Genomic DNA, 25,580 nt, shown 5'->3' with positions numbered 1-25,580 from the left:
TAAATGTGTGTAAGATGTTCCCCGGGATGGGGAGGGCAAGAAGATTCATGAACTTTTATAGAAATAAAGGCCTAGAACGGCCTTAATATCAAAACACCTTTCATTATTAGGGGAGACAATTGTCCATTTTATGGGTGATGGTTCTGATAATATCCAGAGAGTTTCCTGAAACTTGAGAGCATATAAAGCAACATTTATTTCTCTCTGACTTGAATTGAGTAACTTTACAAACGCTTGTTCCCTAACTTCCTCAAAGAGCCCTGCCCTGTGTTCTCCACTCCCCACCCTCACTCCCACTTACACACTCTTAAGCTTTCTTAGTTGTCTGAGCCATATTCAATGTGGTGAAGGATGCAAATAAAAGCCTCATGCACCTATTTTACTTTTAATTCTTGATTCAAATATAAATGGAGAGTCCTGGTTTTGGATTCAGAAGTGGGTGTGTGATTCTTTAACACATTATTACTGTAACTGGATTTATTTAATCATTCTGAAACTTTTTGAGACTAATACTATTCAACTGTTAAGTAGATATGAAAAGTACTTTGTGAACTCAAAGTACTATACAAATATGAGTAATCACTACTATATTGGCATTCCTTAGTCTTGTGTATATGGCTGTAAATTGTCAGTGATTACTTAGGATTATCCAAATGCCTCCCAGAGCAGAGGTGTCAAGCACAAGGCCTATATCTACAGATCAGTTTGACCCAGATTAAAATGTAATTGGAAGATATTTAACAAAATAAATTATAATTAAATCCCAGGTATAACATTACATTTTAAAACTAAATTCTTTTACATTCTGTAGGGATCCCTATATCTACATTATTTGACCCCCTTTTCTATTTGATTTTTAAGACAACTGCTCAAGAGGACTGAACACCTTCCATACATCTTCCCCAGGTCTCTTGACCTCCCCCAACCTATCTGCCATATGGTTTCTGTCATTACTTTATGAGACCTCTCCCATGGCTTGCTATAGCTCACTTAGCCTTGAGAACCAGGCAGATTGACTTCCTGCTTCTGTTGAGCTCTTCTCAAACATTCATCCATCCTCTATTGCAAGCTGCCAATTCCCCAAATTACTCTTCTCCCAGTGCTAGTATTGATTTTGGGTTAAGCTTAAAATCAGTACTCTTGATGATCCAATGCCATTGATGTTGGAGTGTGGTGCCTTTTTGAAAATGGAAAATTTTCAATCCAAGTCCAGCTTCCCTAATTATTTGCTGTGGTCCACGGGACTGTCTGTCTTTCTTGCTTCCTATTATCTACTATTGGCTGTTGTTTCTGACTAGTGTCTTTCCCGAGTTTGTCTTTTTCCCCAGTATCCTGTCCTTAAGTAGATAGGCTTTTCCAATCGTTCTTAATTTGTAATGATAAAGTCATAGAATAATTTCTTAGCTTTTTTCTTGACTTGTAGTAAACCTTTGTATTAGTTTGGATAGACCTTGGCTTCCTCCATCCCTCATGTATCCTTCCCTCTTTTGGTCTAGTAAAATGCAACACAAAACATAAATGGAGACTGTGTCTCACTATCTGCTTCCCCCAGGAAAGCCTTATTTTTTCCTTTCCAGAGGTCATACATTTCATTTTCCTTACTAGAATTTTTGCTTGTTATAGCCTGTCATTTCTTCTCCCCATGGTTGTGAGTTATGTTGGCTTCTGTTACTCTTTCAATGTCTTCTTTATAACTGTCCTTTATATCCAGAATGACTTCCTTTTATCAATTCTGCTCCTAAGCATCTCATTTATTTCAGAATTCAGCTCAAACATTACCTTTTACATAAAACATTTTCTGGACTTTGTTTTTGTTTTCTTTTTATAACTTCTTTGTTTCTCTGGTGCTGCTGGCACATGGTAGGAGCTTAATAAATGCTCCTTGCCTTGCCTTGCCCCCTTCTGCCTCCAGCTGCTAGGTGCTCTCCTTTCCATAAAGAATCCTGAATTTATATTGTATGTATTGTATATTATATTGTACATGTTTTCTCCAAAGCAATATAAGCTCCTTAAAGTAAAGGCCTATTGCATTTTTTTTTATTTTAAATCATCAAGGCCTATCATGTTGCCAGACACATAGAAGGCACTTGTTGATTAATTAATGTAAATTACATATTAAATGTTTTTATGTTGAATGTTAATCACTTGCACTTTATTATTGCTGTCTAGAAAAGTTATTAGAGAAGGAAATGAGTTCACAAGTATTATGAAGTTCAATAGCAGAACATATTTATAACGAGGTTCTTTTGGATATATGCATATATATAAAACAGTATTGAATAGAGCCTTTTGACAGTCTTGGTTTAAACATGTAACCTAATTATAGAAATATATATGTATAAAATATATGATAAATAGTAATATTTTGTAAAATATCCCATCATTTTATAATAAATCAGTGTATTTTTAATGTTGTGTTTAATAATTTTGTTCAAAGGAATTCAAATTCTTTTCTTTTCCCCTTTTTTAAAAAATTTGTAGGAACAAGTTCCAACTGGACCCAGCTTCCACCTCCTCTCTTCAGAAAAGTTGTTATAATGCTGGTAGATGGCTTGAGAAGTGATTTTGTGTTTGGATCAAAGGGTGTGCGATTCATGCCTTATACAAAATATATTGTAGAAAAAGGATTCACTCATAGTTTTATAGCAGAAGCAAAGCCACCCACTGTCACTCTGCCTCGAATCAAGGTAAACAATTTGATATGGTATTCTATAACCTCATAGTTTTAACTGCCTTGGTGGTTCAGAGTGGCTCTGTATGTTCCTTTGCTTAGAATCCACACTTAATGCCTTTATTCTTTCCCATTCTGTTAGGGCTTAGTTGTAATGTAGGAAAGGGGCTGGAAACACCCCAGTAACATGGCTTTGGACCTTGGTATTGCTCCTTCTATTAGCAATAAAAGTCAGCCCTTGCACAAGGAATCCCCAGGAAAGACACTTTGGAATCTTTGGCCTTAGGAAAGATCTGTTTTTGTTTATTTTTGGTTTTGGTTTTTGCAAGGCAATGGAGTTGAGCGACTTGCCCAAGGTCACACACTTATTAAGTGTCCAATGCTGGATTGGAACTTGGGTCCTCTTTATTCCAGGACCAGTGCTCTGTCCACTGTGCTACCTAGCTGCCCCCTTAGGAAGAATCTTGTTTTGTTTTGTTTTTAGGTTTTTGCAAGGCAGTGGGGTTAAGTGGCTTGCCCAAGACCACATAGCTAGGTAATTATTAAGTGTCTGAGGTTGATTTGAACTCAGGTACTCCTGACTCCATGGACGGTGCTCTGTCCAGTGCGCCACCTAGCCGCCGCCCCCCCCCCCCCCCCCCCCCCGAAGAATCTTGAGATTGTCTTTTTTCAGTCTGATGAGGAACTGTTGCTTTATCATTCAGCAGGATCTCTTGTGGTTTTCCACATCCACACCTGATTGCATTTAATTATTACAGCCCAGAAGTTTAAAGAATCACAGAACTTTAGAACAGAAGGGATCTTAGGGGACTCTGTCCACACATGTAAACTTAACATCTGGGGAAATGTTCCTGTGGAGAGATCAGGTGACCATGGAGTTGCTTCCTAGAAGATCCTGAACCAGAAATTCTTTTGTTCGTTCATCTCAAGTTAGCACTGTCTGAATGTAGACAGTGCTGGGGCAGGTGTGACTAAGATGTGGTCCCTGAACTTGAGCTTTGACTCGAGGAGGGGTAAGACACAAACAGAACTGTGAGACAGAATACAGCATGTTCCCGAAGCTTCAGTGCAGCTTTAGTGCACCCTTAATAATTGACACTCCTTCCTACAATTTAATCGCTTAAAAAAGGCACTACAGCTTTTCAAATATGCCCTGAAGTGTAGTAGAAATGTGTTAATGATCCATTGAGGTTTATGTGTGAAAGAGGTAGTATTTCATTTGAGGATAGTATTTAAAGGCTAGGTAGGAATTCAGCCAGTGAAGAATGAGAGGAGGAGAATGTTCTTCAAATAAAGTTTATTGTGGCATCAGAGTGAAAGAGTAATAGGCATGGTAGCAGGCCAAAGGGAAATGGAAAGTCAGTCATACCATGAGATAAGATAGGAGAGATGCGTGTTGTGTTTGGATACTAGGCAGGGAAATTATTTATTTTATAGGCCAGGTTGTTGTCCAAGAGGGCCATGATATTAGGAAGATGAAGCCATGACAAGCAAGTGAATTGAGTTTGAGGTGGGCTTGTGCAGTCACCCATCTCATTTTCTCCTCCAGGGCCATCTGGGTCCAATGACTAGATATGAATCAGGACAACTCGAGATGGACCTTGATGTGGTGAGAGACCTTGGCCTTTTTAAACTAAGTTCTTTCCCAGTTTCAGTTTGACTAAGACAAAGCCCTGTGATTAAAATAGGTAAGAAAGATAGGGTGCCATTGAAGATTATTGAATCTAGGAGTAACGTGGCCTGTTCTAGTGAGTTTTTTCTTACCATTACCCTCCCTCCTTCCCTTAACCATTAGACCTGTGATTTTATTGGTATAGATGTAATTTCTAATGAGGAAACTCCCTCAAACAGTGAGGATACATACCTATTCTGTAGCTCCTGGGACACTGGACACACAGGTTAGATGATTTTCCCAGAGCTTAGGCAGCCTAGCAATTGAACTCGGGTTCCCAACTGGGGCCAGCTCTCTGTCCACTATTATGCTGTTTCATTGTCAGTGGATAAAAACAATATTCTGGCAATGATATAAAGGATAGATTGAATAGGAGAGGCTGGAGGTAGGAGAGACCTGTGTGTGTGTGTCTGTGCTGTTGTGGATGGTCATGAGGGTCTGTGGAATAGAGACAAAGAGGTGGAAAAATTGTAGGATGGACAGGACTTGGTAGTCTGAAAAATGAGCTACAGGGAAGAGTCATATCAGGGTTTCAGGTTTGGAAGATGGTACCTGGAGGAGTCACAGATTAGAAACTGAAGCCAGAAGGGTTCATGTTTGGGGGAAAGAAAATAAGCTCTCTTTGGGATATGTTGAGTATGAAGTATGGCTAGACATAGAGGTGACTGTGTCCTGTTGGCAACTGGAGATGAGATTTGAGCTCAAAGAGAGGCCAGGTCTAAAGTTACAGATTTGGAAGCTTGCTGAGAGAAGGGAGAGAAAAGGAAGTGTGGTTAGTGGGGAAAACTGGAGTTTTAGAATTCAAAGATGATGTAGAATCCTAGCTCTGCTTAATACAGGTTTCTTGATTGACTGGAAAGTTTTCAACCTTTGGATAAACACTTAACCTCTTAATGCCTCCCTTTAAAAGGGAAGTTTGGTAGATGAATGTTTTCCAAGAAACCCTCCTATAATGCCAGGGACAGAACCTTAGGGAGTATTTTCTTTTTTCTTTTTTTTTGGTTTTTGCAAGGCAGTGGGGTCAAGTGACTTGTGCAAGGTCACACAGCTAGGTAATTATTAAGTGTCTGAGGCCAAATTTGAACTCAGGTCCTTCTGACTCCAGGGTCCATGCTCTATCCACTGTGCCACTAAACTATTCCCTGAGGGGAGCACTGAGGGAGTTCGGTCAAGGGTGAAGCACCAGCAAAGGAGTTTGATGAGGAAAAGTTAGAAAGACAACTTGAGAGGCTTTGTGATGAAGCCATGGGAGGAGGCTGGTCAACTGGTGATAAACTGCAGAAAGGTGTAGAAGTGTACTAGCTGGGCAGACCATGAGCAGGGTGTCTAGTGATGTAAAAGGTGAAGCTTCAATAGAGTAAGTAGGTAGGAAGGAGAAGTGCTGGGCACAGTATACTTTTTGCAGGCTCTCCATTTTTTTTTTGTGAGAAAGAGGTCCTTTCCCTCCAGCCTTGAAATTGAGGTGAAACAAAGATGCTAAAGAGATTATTAGAATAGTAGCTAACATTTTTGTGATGCCCATTGTCTGCCAGGCTCTGAAATAAGCTTTTTTACACCTGATTAAGATAATCTAAATGAAGAAGGAAGACTTGAAAATTCATACTTGTCTTTGCCCCTTCTTTCCTGAGTTTGGTGTTTCTTTGCCTCAGTTTGACCACTTGCTTCCTGGGACTTAAGATGAAGTATATGATCCTGTTGACTGTACCACACCTGGAGATGAGCAGGGCACTGACAAAAGGCTGGCGGTGGAGGAAAGGAAACTCTGGTTCACTTGGGACAAGACTAGAATTTCCAAAAGGAACATTTAGGAAGAAATAAAGAGACCAGAATTGGGGCAGTTTATACAGGTGTAAAAATAAAATCTACATTATGTATAGGACAGCTCAGTGATGCAGTGGACAGAGCTCTGGGCTGGGAGATAGGGAAATACATCTTCCTGAGTTCAAATCCTTCCTCAGACACTTATTAGCTTTGTGACTCTGGGCAAGTCACTTATGTGCCTCATCTGTAAAAAGCACGAGAGAAGGAAATGGCAAACAACTGTATCTTTGCCAAGCAAACTCCAAATGGGATCATGAAGAGCTGGACAAGACTGAAATGACTGAACATTACAGGCATTTCTGATCTTAATTTCAGTTATGATAAGCCACATATATTTTTGATCTGCCTATCACAAACTATATTGTTCCTGGTCTCTTTTACTCACTGTAGCCCTATTTGGGTAGCCCTCACCACAAAACCACCTTGGTTAAGTTTTCAGTGGCCCCCTTATGAAGAGTTGAGCTCTAGGCAGATATTTTTATAAAGACATCATGATCATAGAAAAGTCTTCAGGGTCTTTACTGGAATAATAATAATAATAATAATAATAATAATAATAATAATAATAATGGTGATACTGTCAGTTATATAGAGCTTGAAAGTTTGTGGAGTGCTTTATTAGCTTAACTTGAAACTAGAGAGAAAATTGTCATCTTAGAACCATTGTAACAGAACGTTGAGAAGGAATATCATTTGGCTGTTAATGTATATTACTGACTGGCCTCTTCCCCCTACTCCCCTATGATTTCTTCAAAAAATAAATTTTCATAGCATTCTCTGTACCTTATTACTAATAAGTACTTTTATCCTTTCTCCTAGACTGCTGCTTCCTTCATTGCTATTATATTTGTTGCTATTACTACTAGTTCTTACCCTTTTTTTTTTTTGGTAAGGCAGTGGGGTTAAGTGACTTGCCCAAAGTCACACAAGCTAAGTAATTATTACATGTCTGAGCTGGATTTGAACACAGGTCCTCCTGACTCCAGGACTGGTGCTCTATACACTGTGCCACCTATTGTCCCAGTCCTTGCACTTATAATTTCATCGGAATAGATGCCAATTCCATTAGTATTGATAAAAATCCTCTTTTTCTGGGTAGTTTTTGTCCATGTCTTTTTTATATATCTAAGACTTTTCAGGTCACCTTTTAAACAGAAGTGAGGCCCTTGATACTTTTCATGACAGAGGGATCTGACCACATGGAAGGAAATGAGAGCCTTGTACAATTTCCTTCTTGAGACATGCAGGGAGAATCCCATCCTTGGTTGGACACTTCCCACCTTGCATCTGTTTAGTTCCTGCCATCATTTATTCCCACATAATGAGTGGAATGTATTGTTTGTTGATGTCCTGTGCATTCTTTTTGACTGACTTGAGTACAAAGACTATTATAGAACCTTTTGCAGATTATGTAGATGATGTTTTTCCTTTGTTGTCTCTGTTGTATTCAGTATTCTCACTTTTAATGTGGTCAGCCTTCTCTGTTGTAATAGGATGTTGCTCTTCTCCCTTCTCAGACTGTTTCACCTCATTTGGAGAAAAGGCTTTAATGAATTCTTGACTGCCCCTGCTGATCTTAATTTCTTGCCTTGGTCTTTGTGATCTTCCCTCCCCTTTTAATGGGGCAATCTTCCTTTCTTGCAGGGGTTCCATTTTCTTCTGGCTAAATTGTTCTCTATCAGCACCAAGGTGGCCTTGTGATGAAGAAGTAAGCTCCCATCCTCTCTATTGTCTCCTTTCACTCTGAGCCAAAGATCTTCAGGCCCCAGTGTGTTACCCAGTGCCAGTGCCAACCTATAGGCTGGTATGGGACAGTTTGCATAGCAAGGGTTCCTTGAGTTTGTCTTATTTCATCTTTTGTAATGGCACGTATAGTCATAACTGTTCTGGCAGTGATACTTTCTTCACTAATAGAAGAATAGACTGTCTTATTGGGACTGGTCCATGTTCACAGGTGTTTCTGTTTTGGAAAATTTGTGTTTATGATTCAATTCACTGAATATTTATATAAATAGAACCCTCTCCTTAATATTGAAGAAGGTACAAAGCTCATACAGGATCACTTCATTGTTCTCTTGGAATTTTGTCTAGTAAGGAAATGTCACATGTAGACAACTGTAGTAAAAAACAATGTATAAATCTATTAGTGAAGTGCAAGCAGAATGTTTTGAATGAGGTTTAGGGAATGAAAAGTTGTTTCTGCATGAAGGGGATTAGGGGGAAGTCCTGATGGAAGAGGCAGCCTATTAGTTGGGTCTTAAAGGGCAGGTAAAGAATTCAGGAGGCAAGAAGAGAAAATCCTGATAGAGAGTGAGCAAAGCCCCTAAATTTGGAAATTGTGGGGGGATGTAAGGAAGGTAGTCAATAACTCTAGTTTGCTTGTATAATAGAGGATATGGAGGGAAGTATAGTAATATGAGAAAAGGTTGAAAAGCTGGAGTACCAGATTAAGGACAATGGCAGGCTCCTAGATTAAAGTACAAAAGAGATTTCAGAGGTCATCTGGTCTGGTCCCCTTATTTTACAAAAACTGTAAACTGTACAGGAAACTGAGTTTTCTAGAGGAGGGCCTGTGGAACTTCATATAGGTAGTAACTGACAACTAGGATTTGAACTCAGGATCCTCTCAGGTTCTCAAACTCCAAGCCAATGCTTTGGCTGCTTACCTCTTCTGACAAAGGCACTAAACCTCCCTGGGCTCAAGTACTACCTTCTAGAGGAAACCTTTGTCCATCCTCCTGCTGCTGGTACCTTCTCTCTCTCTCTCTCTCTCTCTCTCTCTCTCTCTCTTTTTTTAGGTTTTTGCAGGGCAAATGGGGTTAAGTGGCTTGCCCAAGGCCACACAGCTAGGTAATTATTAAGTGTCTGAGACCGGATTTGAACCCAGGTACTCCTGACTCCAAGGCTGGTGCTTTATCCACTACGCCACCTAGCTGCCCCTGGTACCTTCTCTTCTACTGTGATCCGTTCTTTGATTTGTTCATGTCTTGTATGGACTGATACATGTTAGTGTCATCTCCTCCATTCTAGAGTCTGTTTCTTAGCACCAAGGAATGTTTGACCTTTACAAATACAAATACAAATACAAGTATCCCCAGCATTGAACACAGAGCCTAGAATGTAGCAAGGGCTTAGGAAATGCTAGTTGGTTGATTGAGTGATTGATATGAAGGTGGATGTTAACAGACCAAGAAGAAAGGGAAACCTCTTCATTGCCTATCAGAACCCGGAGGGGCCTCAGACCATCTAAAAAATGGAAGTAGTGATCATGCGTCAACAGGAGAGTCAGATGGTAGCTCCATCCTTCTCTACTGATGGCCCTCAGCATTTAGGGAGCTCTTATAGCTTAAAACTGTTCCAGGACTTCTGGGACACCCCATATAATACATTGCCGTTTTCAAAGCACTTATCCAAAGATTCTTTTATGATGTCTTTGGATAACAACAGATCTTGTTTTCAAAAAGAAAAGTCACTTGGATTATTTTGAATCCCTTTGTTTGCTGCAAGGAATTTTTTGTGAGAGAATTAGCAAGACTTCCCTGGATGGCATTTTAAAAGGATTAGGGGCCTTCCAGTTCACCTTCCCAAATTCCTTGGGATGAAGAAGGCAAGCAAAATAAATTAAATGGCATATTTAGGTTAAATTTATGACAATTATGCTATGTACCCAGTGTATGCTTTGATAGTATCTTGGAGACATGAGTACAATTGTATATCAACAGAGCACCTTTACCAATTTTATAAGACTTTTAAAGGGAGCCCTTGTGGTTTAGTAGAAATAGCATTGAATTAGGCATTAGATGATCTGGATTCTAATTCTCTTTTTCAGTGAAACTAACTGTGACTTTCAGTTCCAATATTCTCAGTTTTGTTTCGTTTTTTTTTTTAGGTTTTTGCAAGGCAGATGGGGTTATAAGTGGCTTGCCCAAGGCCACACAGCTAGGTAATTAAGTGTCTGAGACCAGATTTGAACCCAGGTACTCCTGACTCCAAGGCCAGTGCTTTATCCACTATGGCACCTAGCCGCCCCCAATGAGATGGTCAGACTAGATGGTTTTTAAGTTTCCTCCTCTCTGATACTCTATAATTCTATGACTTGGAGCATTTAAAAATATTTTATACAATTTTAGAGATTTATAGTTGTGATTTGTTTTTATAACTTTTTAATAATTTCTATGATTCTCACTCTTTCAAAATTTAGTGCAGCAAACAAATGTTTAAATGCTTTCTGTGTTTAGGATGATGTATTAAGCTCTGCAAGGGAGAAAGTTTGGATAAATGTACTTCCTGTCCTCAAATTATATTCCAGAGGGGAAGAAGATACATACACACCGAACTATGATACATAATAATGTATTATACGTACATCGAAGAGGCTCAAAATAAAAGTGCTTATGGGAAGTCTAAGGTGCCAAGATCATGGTAGGATAAATTAAGAAAAGTTTCCTGTGGGAAATGACTTTTGAGTTGACATAATTTAAATGATGGCAATTTGTTAGATAAGGCATTGGGAATGGGGAAAGTCAGAGTTGGGTTGGGTTGATATTTAAGTATGGTGAATGCCATTAGCAAAGACACAGAAGTGGAAGAAAGTATAGCATTTTATCTAGAATAAGGAGTAGCATTTTGGCTTCATGGAGCCCTTGGGCAGGCAGGCTGGGGAAACCTAGGAACCCATCTCAGAATCATGTTTTTAAATGCATAAAAAAAACCCATACACTGAAACATAATTATCAGTTTATGTAAAAAATAAGTTTATAGAAATCAGAATAAGAAAGCTTGGTGTAGGTTGTTGAGTGATTGTTGAAAGTCACTATGCTGACTGCAAAGATAAAATGGCAATACTTAGTCATGGAAGGACTAGAGGGCTGAGCACCAAACAGTGAAATGATCAGGTCTTGGTCAAGGACTAGATTGAGAACCTAGCTCTCAATTTATTAAATAGGACTCACTCTAAAATGATCTGCTTTACTATATATATATATATATATATATATATATATATATATATATATATATATATATATATATGTATATATGTATATGTGTGTGTGTACACATATTCAGTTTTATTGATATCTTTAAAAATGTTTTATTTTTTAAAATATTTCTCTCAATTACATAAAAACAATTTTTAATATTTGTTGAGTTTTTAAGTTTTGAATTCCAAATTCTATTCCTCCCTCCTTTCTCCCCCCTCCCTGAGCCAATAAGTATTCTAATTAAAGGTTATATATGTGCAATCATGTAAAATATTTTCATTTTAATCATTTATTGCCAGAAGACAAAAAAAGTGGATATAGTAATAAAACCAATGCAACTAAAATTAGAAGGAAAGCAGAAAACTGGGAAAATTTTTATAGCATATATCTTGGATAAAAGCTTCGTTTCTCAAGTATATAGAGAACTGGGTCAAATTTAGAGCAATGTCATTCCCTAAGTGATGAATGATGAAAGAATATGAATAAGCAGTTTTCAGATAAAAAATTAAAGCTATCTCTACAGTCATGAAAAAATGCTCTAAACCTCTATTTGATTAGAAAAGTGCATATCCATCAGAGAGGCTAAAATGGCATAAAAGGAAAATGACCAATGTTGGAGTGGATGTGAAAAAAATTAGGGACAATAATGCACTTTTGATGGAGTTGGGAACTGATTCAGCCAACAATTTGGAACTATGCTCAAAGGCTATAAAGGCTATAAAACTGTATATACCCTTTGAGTTCCTATTTATATTTATATATATATTGCAACCCCAACCCTCCTGAGGCTTTCCCTATTACACACACACACACACACACACACACACACACACACACACACACACACATATTTTTTAAGTTCAGTAAACTTAGTGAAGTTTGGTCTGAAAACCTTTGCAGCATTTTACATCATTGGGCTCCCATTTCTCCAATACATGTTGGATGCATTGGATGAAATGTGGAAACTGCCCACACTAGAGGAGTTCAACCGGGAAGCCTTTATCTTCCTGTTCTTATCCTATGTTCCATTCTCATTAGTCTTTTAAAATTGCTTCTATACCACCATGGAAATAATGTAAAGACTAACAGACTACCTTCTGTGGGGGGAGGGGAGGAAAGCAAGATTAGGGGAAAAATTGTAAAATTCAAAATAAATAAATAAAAACCAAAAAAATTGCTTCTATACCATGTCACATTGTTGTTTATAAATCTTTGATGGAGAACTATTACCCACAAGATAAAGTCTTTGCTCATTATTCTGGTGTTGAAGACCCTTTGGCTCTAGTTTTGCTGCCCTTGGGTCCCAGGATAGTAAAGTAGGAGAGTATGAAATGTGAGTCAGTCCAGGATTCCATGACCAGCTCACCATGATTTAACTGTAGGACTGTTGGCAAATCATGTCCCCATTCTGAAATTTATTTTACCTGTTTGTAAAGGGAGAGAAATGGACTAGATAACCTTTTTTTTTCTCTTGGGGAAGCAATATGATAATATTGCAAAAATCCTGGGTTACATCCTTTTAGGACCTCATTTTCTTCATCTGTAAAATGAGATTGAAACTTTCTCACCCCACCTTCCAGGGTGGTTGTGAAGAAAATCTTCCTGAACCTTAAATCGTTTTATAATTGTTACCTAATATTATCTGTGTCAGAGAGTCCATGATTTTGTAAGCTAATTTTTAAATGTTTCCTCCTACACAGGCCCTAATGACAGGAAGCATCCCTGGCTTTATTGATGCTGTTATGAACTTTAATTCTCCTGTATTGCTGGAAGACAATCTCATTGGGCAGGCAAAAACAGCTGGGAAAAGAATCATATTTTATGGAGATGATACCTGGATTAAGTTATTCCCAAAGCATTTTATAGAATATGATGGAACGACCTCCTTTTTTGTGTCAGATTTTAGAGAGGTGAGTGATTTAATAAAGCAAATTAAATTCAGTATATTAAGGACCCATTATTTCTTCAGTATGAGTACTTCTTCCACTCATGCAGATTTCAAGTTCTTTATAACTTAATAGACAGTTTCCTTGGCAAAAAATTTTATTAGCCAATGACTAGCCAACTGGTATACTTCTGAATTAGCTAGATTGGTACTTGGGCAACCAGTAGCCTCAGATGCTCACTGTGTGATCTAAGTAGGGCACTTAACTTCTGTGCCTCAGTTTCCTTATATGTAAAATTGGGATAATTATAGCATCTACCTCCTAGAGTTGTTGTGAGGTTCAATTGAGATCATATTTGTAAAGTTCACAGTGTCTGTTATATAGTAGGTGTTCTGTAAATGCTAGCTAGTATTGCTATTTTTATCGTCATCTTCAATAATAATAACAAATCATTGTTTCCTTCCTCTTAATGTAAGTAACAGTTTGGGACCTAATTCTCTGTTTTGCATCCTGTGAAATAATAATGATAATCATAGTAATTACATTTATATAATACTTTAAGGTTTGCTGATAACTTTATATATTATATATATAATATATATATATATATATATATATATATATATTATATATTTGATTCTTACAATATACCCATTTTCCAGATGAAGAAACTAAGGCTGAGAGAGGCTGAATTCAGAGTTCAAGAAATTCAAATGATCCTGACTCTAAATCAGATTTGTTCAAAATAAATTGCTTATTTTGACTGAAATCCTTGCTAATAAAATTGTTGGTGCTATTAATAAAAATCATTGCATTGATTTGGTAGTAAACAACTTTAGAAATGGTTTTACTTTCACTTAGAACTGTACATTTTCATTCTCTGAGTTACTACCTTGAAGTAACAGTAGTCCTTTTGATAGGGTTAGTCCTTCCCATAGTTCAGGTTGCAATTGTGCCTTTTTTCATAGATGTAATATACAGAATCTACTAAATACACTGGAAATATTATCTTGGTTTTAGAAAAATAAATTCAGAGTTAACAAGGTCTTGGCCATTATCTAGTCTAACTCCCTCATTGACAAATAAGGACCAGAGAGGATGTGACTAGCCCAAGGTTTCAGGAGTGATAAATGACTGTGATTCAGATCTTTAACCTTCTCTAGAGACCACCAGTACAGGACTCAGATATTATCCTTTGGTCTCACTATGTGACCAACACATTTCCTTTTTAGGTCATGTTTATCCTTAATATTTTTTTCAGAACTAATATTTTTCATTATCTTTTAACCCAATTTTTTATTTTACAAAACAAAAAACAATCATTGTTATATGTACAGCAAAATACGAGGGAATTCGTAATATAAAAATAAAAAATATAAAATAAGTTTTGATTTCAAGAAAGCCTATATAATAAATATTACACATTGTGTGTAATTGTCCATCTTTTCTTTACTTAAAGGTTTTTTCCTATTCTCTGCTGTATGCTGTTAACTTAATTTTTTTTCCTCCCACTTCCCCCTAAAATGGCGTAATTAAGCAATTAAGCATGGTGTGTGTGTGTGTGTGTGTGTGTGTGTGTGTATATATATATATATAGAGAGAGAGAGAGAGAGAGAGAGGTATATGTAAATATACACACATATTTATACCTATGTATACACATATGCATCTATATAGACAATTTTTCATATTTGTACATATTTTATATATTTATATACACATGTTTTATACATATATACACAGCCAGATATATGCATAGATATATAGATACATATACACATGTTTTCATAGATATATATTTGATTTGTGCCTATCCTTTCCATAACATTTCCTGAAAGCAACAGTCCTTCCTCACTCCTCTACTTTACTTGCAACCTTGCCCTCCTGTTTCTTAATCAACTGCCCTTCAAAGAATACCTCCCTTGCATACCCTTCTATATCCCCCATTTATCTTCTCAATACTCTTTTATCCTATTCCCTTAACTCTCTTAACTCATTACCCTCCCTAATCTCCCTTCATTTCTTCCTCTGTATTGATATGGATATGCAGTGTTCCCTCTTTAACCCATTCCCAATGTGAGTAGGTTCCTTGCCCCTTTAATTCCTCTGTTTCAGTTTTTCCCCTTAATATTTTAATACCACTACTTGTATGTAAGCCTCCACCAAGATCCTGCTCCTTACAGCTTGCTTGTTTAGATCCACTTTGTGTTTCTTGTTGCCCTTTGGGTCATTCACAATATTGATTTTTTTTGGCAGTCATAATTCTCCCTGAATTATCATCCTACAGCATCACCAGTGTTGGTGTTAATAAACCTGGTATTACTCTTGACTTTCATGAACAAATCATTTCAATTGAAACCTAAAAACTGAAAAAGGTTCTATTCTTTTGATCTAATATTACAAGTCTTATTTCATTGTATTAGAAGAGTATAATTCAGTCCATTATTTCATTTTCACCCACTGAGGAAAAGGAGAAGGGAAATTAGAGCCTCTAATGGTATTTTTTCCTTTCTTCTACAGGTTGATGACAATATTACGAGGCATTTGGATAATGTATTAAAAAGGGAAGACTGGGACATGCTGATACTTCACTACCTAGGATTGGATCATATTGGTCACCTGACTGGGCCCCATAGTCCTCTGGTGGGACCAAAGCTTAAGGAGATGGATTACATCCTAAAGAAGATCCACATTTCATTGTTGTCCAAGGTAAGCTACTTTGGGGGCACTTGTTCTGGGGGTGATCAGTTTTTTCCAATTGCTCTTTGGTTTTTTAAGAAGAAAGAGACCTAATAAGAAATCTCTAGTTTCACATTTTGCCTCTTATTTCACATATGCCAGGCATATATTCTTTAGGTAAGCATTAATATTCCTGAATCTTACTACATTTTCAGAGAGAATTTTTGCCTTGTACATTATGGGTAAAAAACCATTTGGTTAAGGATGGCGTGAATTAAGACCCTTCAGTCATTTGGGATTGCTTATGTACTTATTTCTTTAGTATAGTTCTTTCTCCCAAGCTTCTCTAATATATTGCAAGTGCTGTGGGATCATAGGGTTGGTTTCTTTCACAAATGCTTTTATTTTGAAGACCTTTTTAGACACATTCACATTATATTAATATGGAAATTTGTCATGATGTTAAGTATGTCTGAATTCTGGGTACACTATTGATTCATTTAGACCTGGATTTGGGGGTTCAATCCATACTCTTTATAGTCCATCTGCTATTAGAGTCTCTGTATATCAAAGCAGCTGACCATTTTAATGGAGTAAATTTGTAGTGTTTCAGTGAAGGATAGCCTTGCCTACATGAGAGAGAGAGAGTTTTTCACCCAATATAGAAAAGCCCCCCTTCATATGGTTACTCCCTATTTCATTAATGCACAAAGGCCTTCAGATTGCTCTTCTCCACCTGTTTAGGAGGACTGTCTTTTCTGTTCCCACACCCATGTCAGAGGAATTGTTTTCCTATTTCTTAGTATTTCCATTATGCCTTGGAATCACCAATCCACCTAGAATATAGTTTCTCTTAAACTTTACTCTTCTGTGGTGTTTCCACAGTTATTAATCAGGAGCTCTATAGAGTTGATGAATATTAGAGTTGGAGAGCTCCAAATCCCTAAGACCTTTAGGAATTATATTAGAACAATCCCATTGGTTCCTGAGGTAATGCAGTTAAGAAATTTATCCTTTTAATTGTAGGAGAGAGAAGCTTCTTTGCCCCATTTATTAGTCCTTTGTGGAGATCATGGGATGGCTGAAACTGGAGGCCATGGAGCCTCTTCAGTAGAGGAAGTGAGCACACCTCTGGTTTTGATCAGCTCTGCATTTCAAAGGAAAAGTGGTAAGAATTTTGAAAATTTCTTTGGTTAAATTTATAGCAGTGCATTTTTATATAATGTATGTCTCATGGTCTATTTTTGAAGTAAATTTTTCTTAAACCATTTACCACTTTGCCTCTGCAATCTCTGACTATTCAACCCTCCTCTCTGTTACCATTGCTATCACTCCATATAGACTTGGATATTACAGCTATCCTTAGTGTCCCTGCCTGGTTCCTCTTCCTCATGCATGACTACATTATAGGTCTGTACTTCCTCACATCCTTCAGCAGCTTCTTGTTGCCTGCCAGGGAAATTTTAGCCTGGCAGTCTTAATTCCTCTTCCCACCCTTTTCACTGCCTTATTTCCTACATACTCTATGTCCCAGACAAAATACATAATTACTGTTTTTCTTTTTTTTAATTTAATATTTATTCTCATTTTGTACAAATAATTTTTTATACATTAATAAAATATTCTTGTTTAAGAGTAAATGAAATAACCCTCCTCCCCATAAATATAGACTTGTTTGAGCGATAAAGTAAAGGGGAGAGAAAAAAAAATTAAAATAAAAAAAATAATAGTAGTAATTGTAGGTATGACCAGGTGGTGCAATAGATGGAGCACCAGCCCTGGAGCCATGAGCACCCAAGCCCACATCCGACCCCGTACACCCAACAGTCACCCAGCTGTGTGACATGCAAGCCACCCCAACACCACTGCCCTGCAAAAACCAAAAAAGAAAAAAAAAAGACGCAAAATAAAATAAAATAGTAATAATAGTAGGGATGGCCAGGTGGCTGACAGAGCATTGGCCTTTGAGCCAGGAGCACCCAGGTCCAAATCCAGCCTCACACACCCAACGATCACCCTGTTATGCAGCCCCAGGCAGGCCACCCAGCCCCATTTGCCCTGTACCCCCCCCAAAATAATAATAATGATAATAAAAAATGTGCTTCAGTCTTTGTTCCAACACCAACAACTCTGTCACGGGTGGATCGCATTCTTTATGATAAGTCCATCACAAAAGTTACTTCCATATTTTTCCACCGTTGCCATTGCTGATCGCAACTCCCTCCTTTCTTATTTCTCCACTACCATGTACTATATTTTCTCTCTCCTTTCACTCTGACTCTGCTGTAGGGTAGCTGAGTGGCACAGTAGACAGACCCCCAGCTCTGGGGCCAAGAGGCCCTGAGCCCCCATACCACCCCTTAGGCCCAGCATCCACCTGACCCTATGGTCTCGGACAGTCTTTCCAATCCCAGCCCCTTGCAAGAAGTAAAAAAGAAAATGTGTTATATCTTACCACTCTCCCCCCATGGTCCATTCTCTCCTCCATCACTCACATCACCCCCCTTCCCCCTGTCCCCCCCTTCTTACTCCAGATGTCTATACCCCATTGAGTATATATGCTGTTTCCTCTCCTAGCCACCTCTGATGAAAGGATTCCCTCATTCCCCCTTGCCTTCCCCCCTTCCATATCATTGCAATAGCTCATTGTAATAAAGAAAAATCTTATTATATGAAATATCTTGGCCTATTCCCCCTCTCCTTTTTCTTTCTCCCATTACATTTACCTTTATTCTATTGACTCCATTTTTACACCATATTTTATCTTTAAATTCAGCTTTCTCGTGTGCTTCATCTATAAAATCTCCCCTCTACCTGGTCTATTAACTGAGAAGGTTCATATGAGTATTATCAGTGTCATTTTTCAATACAGGAATACATGCAGTTCATCATCATTAAGTCCCTCATATTTCCCCCCTCTACTCCAATCTCTATGCTTCACCTGAGTCCTGTATCTGAAGATCAAACCTTCTGTTCAGCTCTGGCCATTCCAACAGGAACATTTGAAATTCCCCTGGTTCATTGAAAGTTCATCTTTTTCCCTGGAAGAGGACATTTAGCCTTGCTGGGTAGTTCATTCTTGACTGCATTCTAAGCTCTTTTGCCTTCTGGTATATGATATTCCAAGCCCTACAAGCTTCCAATGTAGTTGCTGCTATGTCCTGTGAGATCCTGATTGCAGTTCCACGATATTTGAACTGTGTCCTTCTGGCTGCTTGTAATATTTTCTCTTTGACTTGGGAGTTCTGGAACTTGGCTATAATATTCCTAGGGGTTGGTTTTTTGGGTTCTCTTTCTCGGGGGGATCGGTGGATTCTCTCCATTTCTATTTTGCCCTCTGCTTCTAGGTATCAGGGCAATTTTCCTGTAGTAATTCTTTGAAAATGATGTCAAGGCTCTTTTCCTGATCATGACTTTCAGGTATTCCAATAATTTTTAAATTATCTTTCCTAAGTCAGTTTTCCATATCAGTTGTTTTTTCAATGAGATGTTTCACATTTTCTTCTAATTTTTCATTTTTTTTGGTTTTGAAGTATTGAATCCTGGTTTCTGGTAAATTCATCAGTCTCCCTGAGTTCTATTCTTTGTCTGAAGGATTTGTTCTCCTCAGAGAGTCTTTTTATCTCTTTTCCAATCTGGCCAATTTTGCTTTTTAAAGCATTCTTCTCCTCAATAACTTTTTGAACTGTTTTATCCATTTGACCTAAGCTGTTTTTTAGCATGCTATTTTCTTCAGCATTTTTTTTTTTGGATTTCCTTGACTAAGCTGCTGACTTCATTTTCATGTTTTTCCTGCATCTCTCTCATTTCTTTTCCCAGTTTTTCTTCTAACTCCCTCATTTGATTTTCAAAGTCATTTTTGAGCTCTGTCATAGCCTGAGCCCAATTTCTGTTTTTCTTGAAGTCTTTAGATGCAGGAGCTTGTGCTTCCTCATCTTCAGACTGAGCATTTTGATCCTTCTTGGGCTCATTTGCAAAATATTTCTCAATGGTGTTCCTCTTTTTTCCTCTGCTTGCTCATTTTCCCAGCCTTAGCCTGGTTTTGGGGTGCTTCCTGAGCTTTTGGGACACTCCCACAAAGGTCTCAGTGTGTGAGGCTCTGTCCTCCCTCCTGGTCTATGAATGACCATATGCGCCCCCCTCTGCCACAGGGCTGATGTGGGGGGGGCTAGACTGCAATCAGGATCTGAATGTGGTCAGAGCCCCAGAGTCCTGTTCCAGGGACAGAGGACAGAGCTCTGCAGTCTCTCTTCACTCCCCTCCCTAGGTTCAATGGGCTCATGCCCTGGGGGCTCCTGCTTATTGGCTCTGCTTGCTTCTGTTCCTGGAACTCGGCTGTGGTGGCCATGCTGGCTCTGGTGGCCATGCTGTTCTCTTTGTGCCCTGAGGGCTGAGCTTCACATGCTCTCTCTGGCAGAGGTCTCCCCACTGTTTCCCCAATTTGTTCCTGGTGCTCCGCAGGGTGTAGCTCAGGAAACTCCCCTGCTGCTGCTGTGAGCTGTGGCTCCCAGCGCCCTGGGAGGCTGAAGTTCTTTCGCTCTTGCAGGCCGCCCCTCCGACCCTGGGGAGCAGAGCCTTTCTGCTCTTTTCCAGGTTACCTTAAGTAGGAGAACTACCCCCCTGGGTCCCTCTGTGGGTTCTCCAAAATTTAGAGTCCTTAGTTTATAAGTTTTATGAGAGAGCGCCTAAGACACGATCTGTTCTTGTTGCCATCTTGGCTTCTCCCATTACTGTTTTTCATTTAGACTCCTTTGTCCCCTCACTCCTCAGTTTTTTGCCTCTGTGCTTTAGTTTGTCATAGTCCTTCTGTGTAGAGTCCTCTCTTAAAACCCAGCTCAAATGCTTTTCCTCCTCATTGTTTGCTGTTTACTTGCCTCCCCTCACATAAATCTTTGCTGGGCCTCTCATTCACTTAATATGTGTCTGCAGCAAAGCTCATTGTGTATTTAATGTAAGCTACATAAAAGCAAGGTTGATAACTTGAACTGAACATTGTATCTCCTTTAAGTGGCTTCCACAGTGTTAAGCAAAAAATAAATTCTTGCTGAACTGAATTCAGTTGACATTTTTCCTGAGCCTCTTTGGACATTAAAATTAGGGGTCAGAACTTGGAATCACTCGCCCACTTCCAAGAGTTTGTCTTTTCTTATGGAAAGAAGACTGGTTCAGGAGTCAGAATCTGGGTTCAAACTCCACCTCTGATTCTAGCTGTCATATTGAGCAAAAACTTGACCTCTCTGGGTTTGAGTTTCTTTAGCTGTAAAATTGAATGGGTTAGACTAGGGCTTTGAGGTACCTGTGAGTCTGAAGTTGAGTTGTAAAATTTGAAAGTTATTGCTAAGATATTTGGAAGTAGATATGGACAAGTGTTGCACAGCCTAGGCAGACATGGATGGGTTGTGGTCAGCAGCATCAGAAAGAGCAGTTCCATCTCTGTGGTCACTGATCCATTGAAATAGTGGGAGTTTTTAATATATATTGTGGAAAACCTGAGGATTTCTAAGCAGCTTACTTAGATTAGAAGGGGAAAGAAAAATTTCAATTTATGGGAAAGTTTCCATTATCTAAAACTGAATTTTTAAAAATAGTGTTAGCTGGCCTGAGTTAACTAGGTCACCAGAAATCACAGATGACACCAGAGGGCTGGATTGCATGTTGGAGTCCTTTATACTCTCCTCACCAGTGAGGATTGGTTGCAGACAGCTACTTTCCTTTTCCTGTAGGGTTCTTAGAGAGTTTATGTTCCCAATTTATTCTCCAGCTGTGGTCTTAGCAGGGATATGACTGGCTTCATTAAAAGGGGTTGTAGATTAGTTGACACCCTGTAAGGAGGGTGAAATTTTTTTTAAAGGTGAGACTAAGAATTGTCTGAACTTTCAGACAAAGGGAGTACTGAATTAAAAGAATTCAGTACCAGTTGCATGTGATGAAATGATTTTTCTCTTACTGTTGAAGGAAAGATGAGTAAGATTGATTTTTGAAATTCTTTAAATTTTGGATAGTGTTAGTAGTAAAGAAGGATAGCTCTGTAGAAATCTCCCTCTGATGCCTCCATATGGCATGGAGGGGTGCCTGAATTGTCAAAGACCTTCCTGGCAGCATCCTAACTCTGGCAAGTTTGACCAAACTAGAAAAGCTTTGAGTTCTGGTCCTGGCAATAGACTGCCTGCTGACTGTGGATCAGCCTACACAAAGAGACATTCAGGACCCAGCAGGTTGACTGTTAGAAAACGATTAATGCTTTGGCCTTAGCAAACCATGAAACAAAGAATACATAATATAGTCCTTTGTGGCACCTCTCACCACTGTAGTGATTGTAGTGAAAAAGAATATGGTGAGTACTAAGGATAATATGGGTTTTCTTTTCCATTTTTCACGTTTTATTGATGATTTTTTCTTTTTTTTTTTAGGGTGTTTTTTTTTGTATCACTGTCACTTCTCAATGATTCCCCCAACCCCCTTCTTCTCCCTCATAAGAAATTAATATAGTCAGATAAAACAGTTCAACACAACAGCCATATCTGAAGCTATATACTTCATTCCAGTCACTCATCAAGTATTTATTAGTGCCTACTGTGTATCAGGCCCTGAGAATGCATGTACAAAGAAAAAAAAGCAGTCCCTACCCACAATAAGCTTACATTTCAACAGAGAAATACAATATATACATATATATATGTGTGTGTGTGTATCATGTTTGAATTTAAACAAAAAGGTAAACTGAGGCAGATCTCCGCAACATAGGATTTATTAGCAGGATGTGCTCTCTGTCAATAATAGATCGGTTGCTTGTCTTCATTAATGTCCAAGATTCTAAACAAAAGAGTAATTCCCTGTATATAGGTTTTGGGAAGTACAGAGCAAACAACAGGGCAGGATTGATACTGCCATAGGATTAAGGGCAATATGAATGGTACAGAGTTGAGGTTCAGGAACCAACATGACTGGCTTGAAGTTTGGTAATGGGAGCTTGCAATGACTTCTTCTCATGAGACTAAGAAGTTCTTTGTTTGAGTCCAGGTATAAGATAGTGGCCCAGATATAGGTTGGTGGAATAAAGCTATCAGGCCTGACTCCTTTTCTTTTCACTTGTTTTCTTGAAGATCAGTTAAAATCCTCGAGCAGGAGAGCTGGATTTTTAACCTTAATCCATTAAAGGCCAGTTCAATTAAGTTCAGAGACAAAGATCCATGACTTAAGCAGTTACAGGACAAAAATCAATTAATTACAAGATTAAGATTTATCACAGGATCAATATAAAGTTGATCATAGGATCCATATGGAGTTAACAAATTCAACTATATACAGAAGAGTTAGATGGGAAAGTGAGGATCAGGAAAAACCTTCTTGTAGAAGAATGTTTTAGCTGCATCCTAAAGGAAAAAATGGACTCCATGAGGCCTAGGTGTGTACGAAATGATCCCAGGAATGTGTGATGGCCAGTGCAAGAGATGGAAAGTTATTTGTATGGAACAGAGAGAAGACTGGTTTGGACCGATTATTAAGTTTTGAATGGAGAATAATATCTAGTGAAGTCAGAAAGACAGATTGGAGCCAATCTGTACAGAACTTTCAAAGCTCATCAGAGTGGTTTTTGTTTGATCTTAGAGGCAATAGAACCATTAAAGTTAATTGAGTAGGGCAGGCTAAGAATCACCTCTCTGCCAAAAGGCAGGAGACATGTTTTACTATCATTTCTCAGAAGCCATGATTGGATGTGGCATTGGTTATAAAGTTGTGAAACCTTTTCATGATGTTTTTATTAGGAAAAATGGTTTTTATAACATCTATAAAAATAACTGATAGGATTATATACAAGATCTCTGTTCAGTAACAAATAGGTTAATATGCTAGACTATTTGCATATTAACATTCTCATTGTAAGTGAAACCAGAAGTTGTAGCTCAGTACAAAAATGATTCATGAGCTTTCTTTGGAGAGGATGAAGATGTTTGTCCTTCATTCTCAAAGAAGGCTATAACATCATGGGAGGGATACCATGAAAAGCACATGAATTGAATTTAAGTGGGGTGGGGGGAGGCTGTGCTAAGTCACCAACCTCACTTTCTCCTCCTGAACCAACTGGGTCCAGTGGCCAGATATGATTCAGGATGACTGGAGATGGCCCAGGATGTGAGGCAATCAGGGTTAAGCGACTTGCCTAAGTCACTTTTAAGTGTCAGATGTCTCAGGCCCTATTTGAACTCAGATCCTTCCAACTTTAGGACTGGTACTCTATCCACAGTGCCACCTAGCTGACCCCTTGGAGAGGATAATAATGAAGGTGATGGCAAAGGTTTATCATGCCCCTAAAACAGCTAGAAACATCATTTCATGGGGTGCTTGATCATGTATTATTGTCCTGCATTTTTCATGGTGAGTGTAAGCATGACTGCCATAAAGATCATTGTAGCTTTTGGACTATCATATTTTAGGGAGGAGAAATTCTCAAAGAAATTGTAAAGATCCTTCAGTTTAAAGTGTATTTTGATACTCAGTGACTTCATTGTGAAAGTAGGCCTAGGGAGGGCAGGCAAAAATAGTATGGAAAACATGGTTGAAGGGGAATAAATAAAAAAAGGCCAAAGCCCTAGGATTGTGGACTTAGTCAATCTAAAGAGGGACCATCTAGTCCAATCCTTTCATTATACATTTGGGGCAACTGAGGCCAGAGAAATTCAAGTGCGTGGTCATTTAAGATCTTAGCTTTGTAGTATCACCTCATCTTTTCAGGATCCAAACAAAGTTATTTGCCATCCCTCTTTTATGCTCTGAATTGTCTGCCTTTGAGTCTTTGCTCACACTTTCCCTATATCTGGAATTTCTTCTGTCACCTCACATTTTGAATTATTTGCCTATATTTTTATTTATTTATTTATTTATTTATTTAAGAACAGATAATTTATTTTATTTTTTAATTTATTTTTTATTCTCATTTTATACAAATGTTTTTCTTTACATTAATAAAATATACTTGTTTACAAGTAAACAAAATACCCCTCCCCCCATGAATATAGATAGACTTGCTTGGGCAAGAAAGTAAAGGGGGAGAAAAAAAATTAAAATTAAAAAAAATAATACTAATAATTGTAGGTATGGCCAGGTGGTGCAACGGACGAAGCACCAGCCCTGGAGCCACGAGCACCCGAGTCCACATCCAGCCTCGTAAACCCAATAATCACCCAGCCATGTGACATGCAAGCCACCCGATCCCCACTACCCTGCAAAAACCAAAAAGAAGGGAAAAAAAGACCCAAAATAAAATAAAATAGTAATAATAGTAGGGGTGGCTGGGTGGCAGACAGAGCATTGGCCCTTGAGCCAGGAGCACCTGGGTCCAAATCCGGCCCCAGACACCCAATGATCACCCTGCTATGTGGCCCCAGGCAGGCCACCCAGCCCCATTTGCCCTGCACCCTCCCCCAAATAATAATAACAAAAAATGTGTTTCAGTCTTTGTTCCAACACCATCAACTCTGTCGTGAGCAGATCACATTCTTTATGATAAGTCCATCACAAAAGTTACTTCCATATTTTTCCAGCGTTGCCATTGCTGATCACAACTCCTCCTTTCTTATTTCTCCACTACCATGTACTATATTTTCTCTCTCCTTTCACTCTTGACTCTGCTGTAGGGTTGCTGAGTGGCACAGCAAACAGATCCCTGGTCCTGGGGCCAAGAAACCCTGAGCCCCCATACCACCCCTTAGGCCCAGAATCCATCTGGCCCTATGGTCCTGGGCAGGTCATCCAATCCCAGCCCCTTGCAAGAAGTAAAAAAAGAAAATGTGTTATATCTGACCACTGTCCCCCCATGGTCCATCCTCTCCTCCTTTATTCACATCCCCACCCCTTCCCCCTGCTCCCCC

General features: G+C 38.7%; 1 protein-coding gene across 4 annotated transcripts in view; it reads left to right on the top strand.

The window, feature by feature from the left end:
• The window catches only part of PIGG (phosphatidylinositol glycan anchor biosynthesis class G (EMM blood group)), a 108,749-nt gene that overhangs the window by 1,918 nt on the left and 81,251 nt on the right, over window positions 1-25,580 (top strand). For 3 of the 4 annotated variants that reach the window (XR_012477131.1, XM_074230114.1, XM_074230115.1), the window contains exons 2-5: window positions 2,482-2,687; window positions 12,847-13,056; window positions 15,553-15,741; window positions 16,738-16,879. Coding sequence is in view for 3 of the 4 variants with exons in the window: in XM_074230114.1 (XP_074086215.1) it covers window positions 2,482-2,687; window positions 12,847-13,056; window positions 15,553-15,741; window positions 16,738-16,879 (747 nt within the window). In the remaining variant the exon portion in view is untranslated. The remainder of the gene's footprint in view (window positions 1-2,481; window positions 2,688-12,846; window positions 13,057-15,552; window positions 15,742-16,737; window positions 16,880-25,580) is intronic. The other variant, XM_074230116.1, reaches the window with a different exon arrangement.

This window comes from Macrotis lagotis, chromosome 3 (genome assembly GCF_037893015.1).
Source record: "Macrotis lagotis isolate mMagLag1 chromosome 3, bilby.v1.9.chrom.fasta, whole genome shotgun sequence".
NCBI classification, from domain to species: Eukaryota; Metazoa; Chordata; class Mammalia; order Peramelemorphia; family Peramelidae; genus Macrotis; species Macrotis lagotis.
This window is presented reverse-complemented; position numbering and strand designations above follow the sequence as displayed.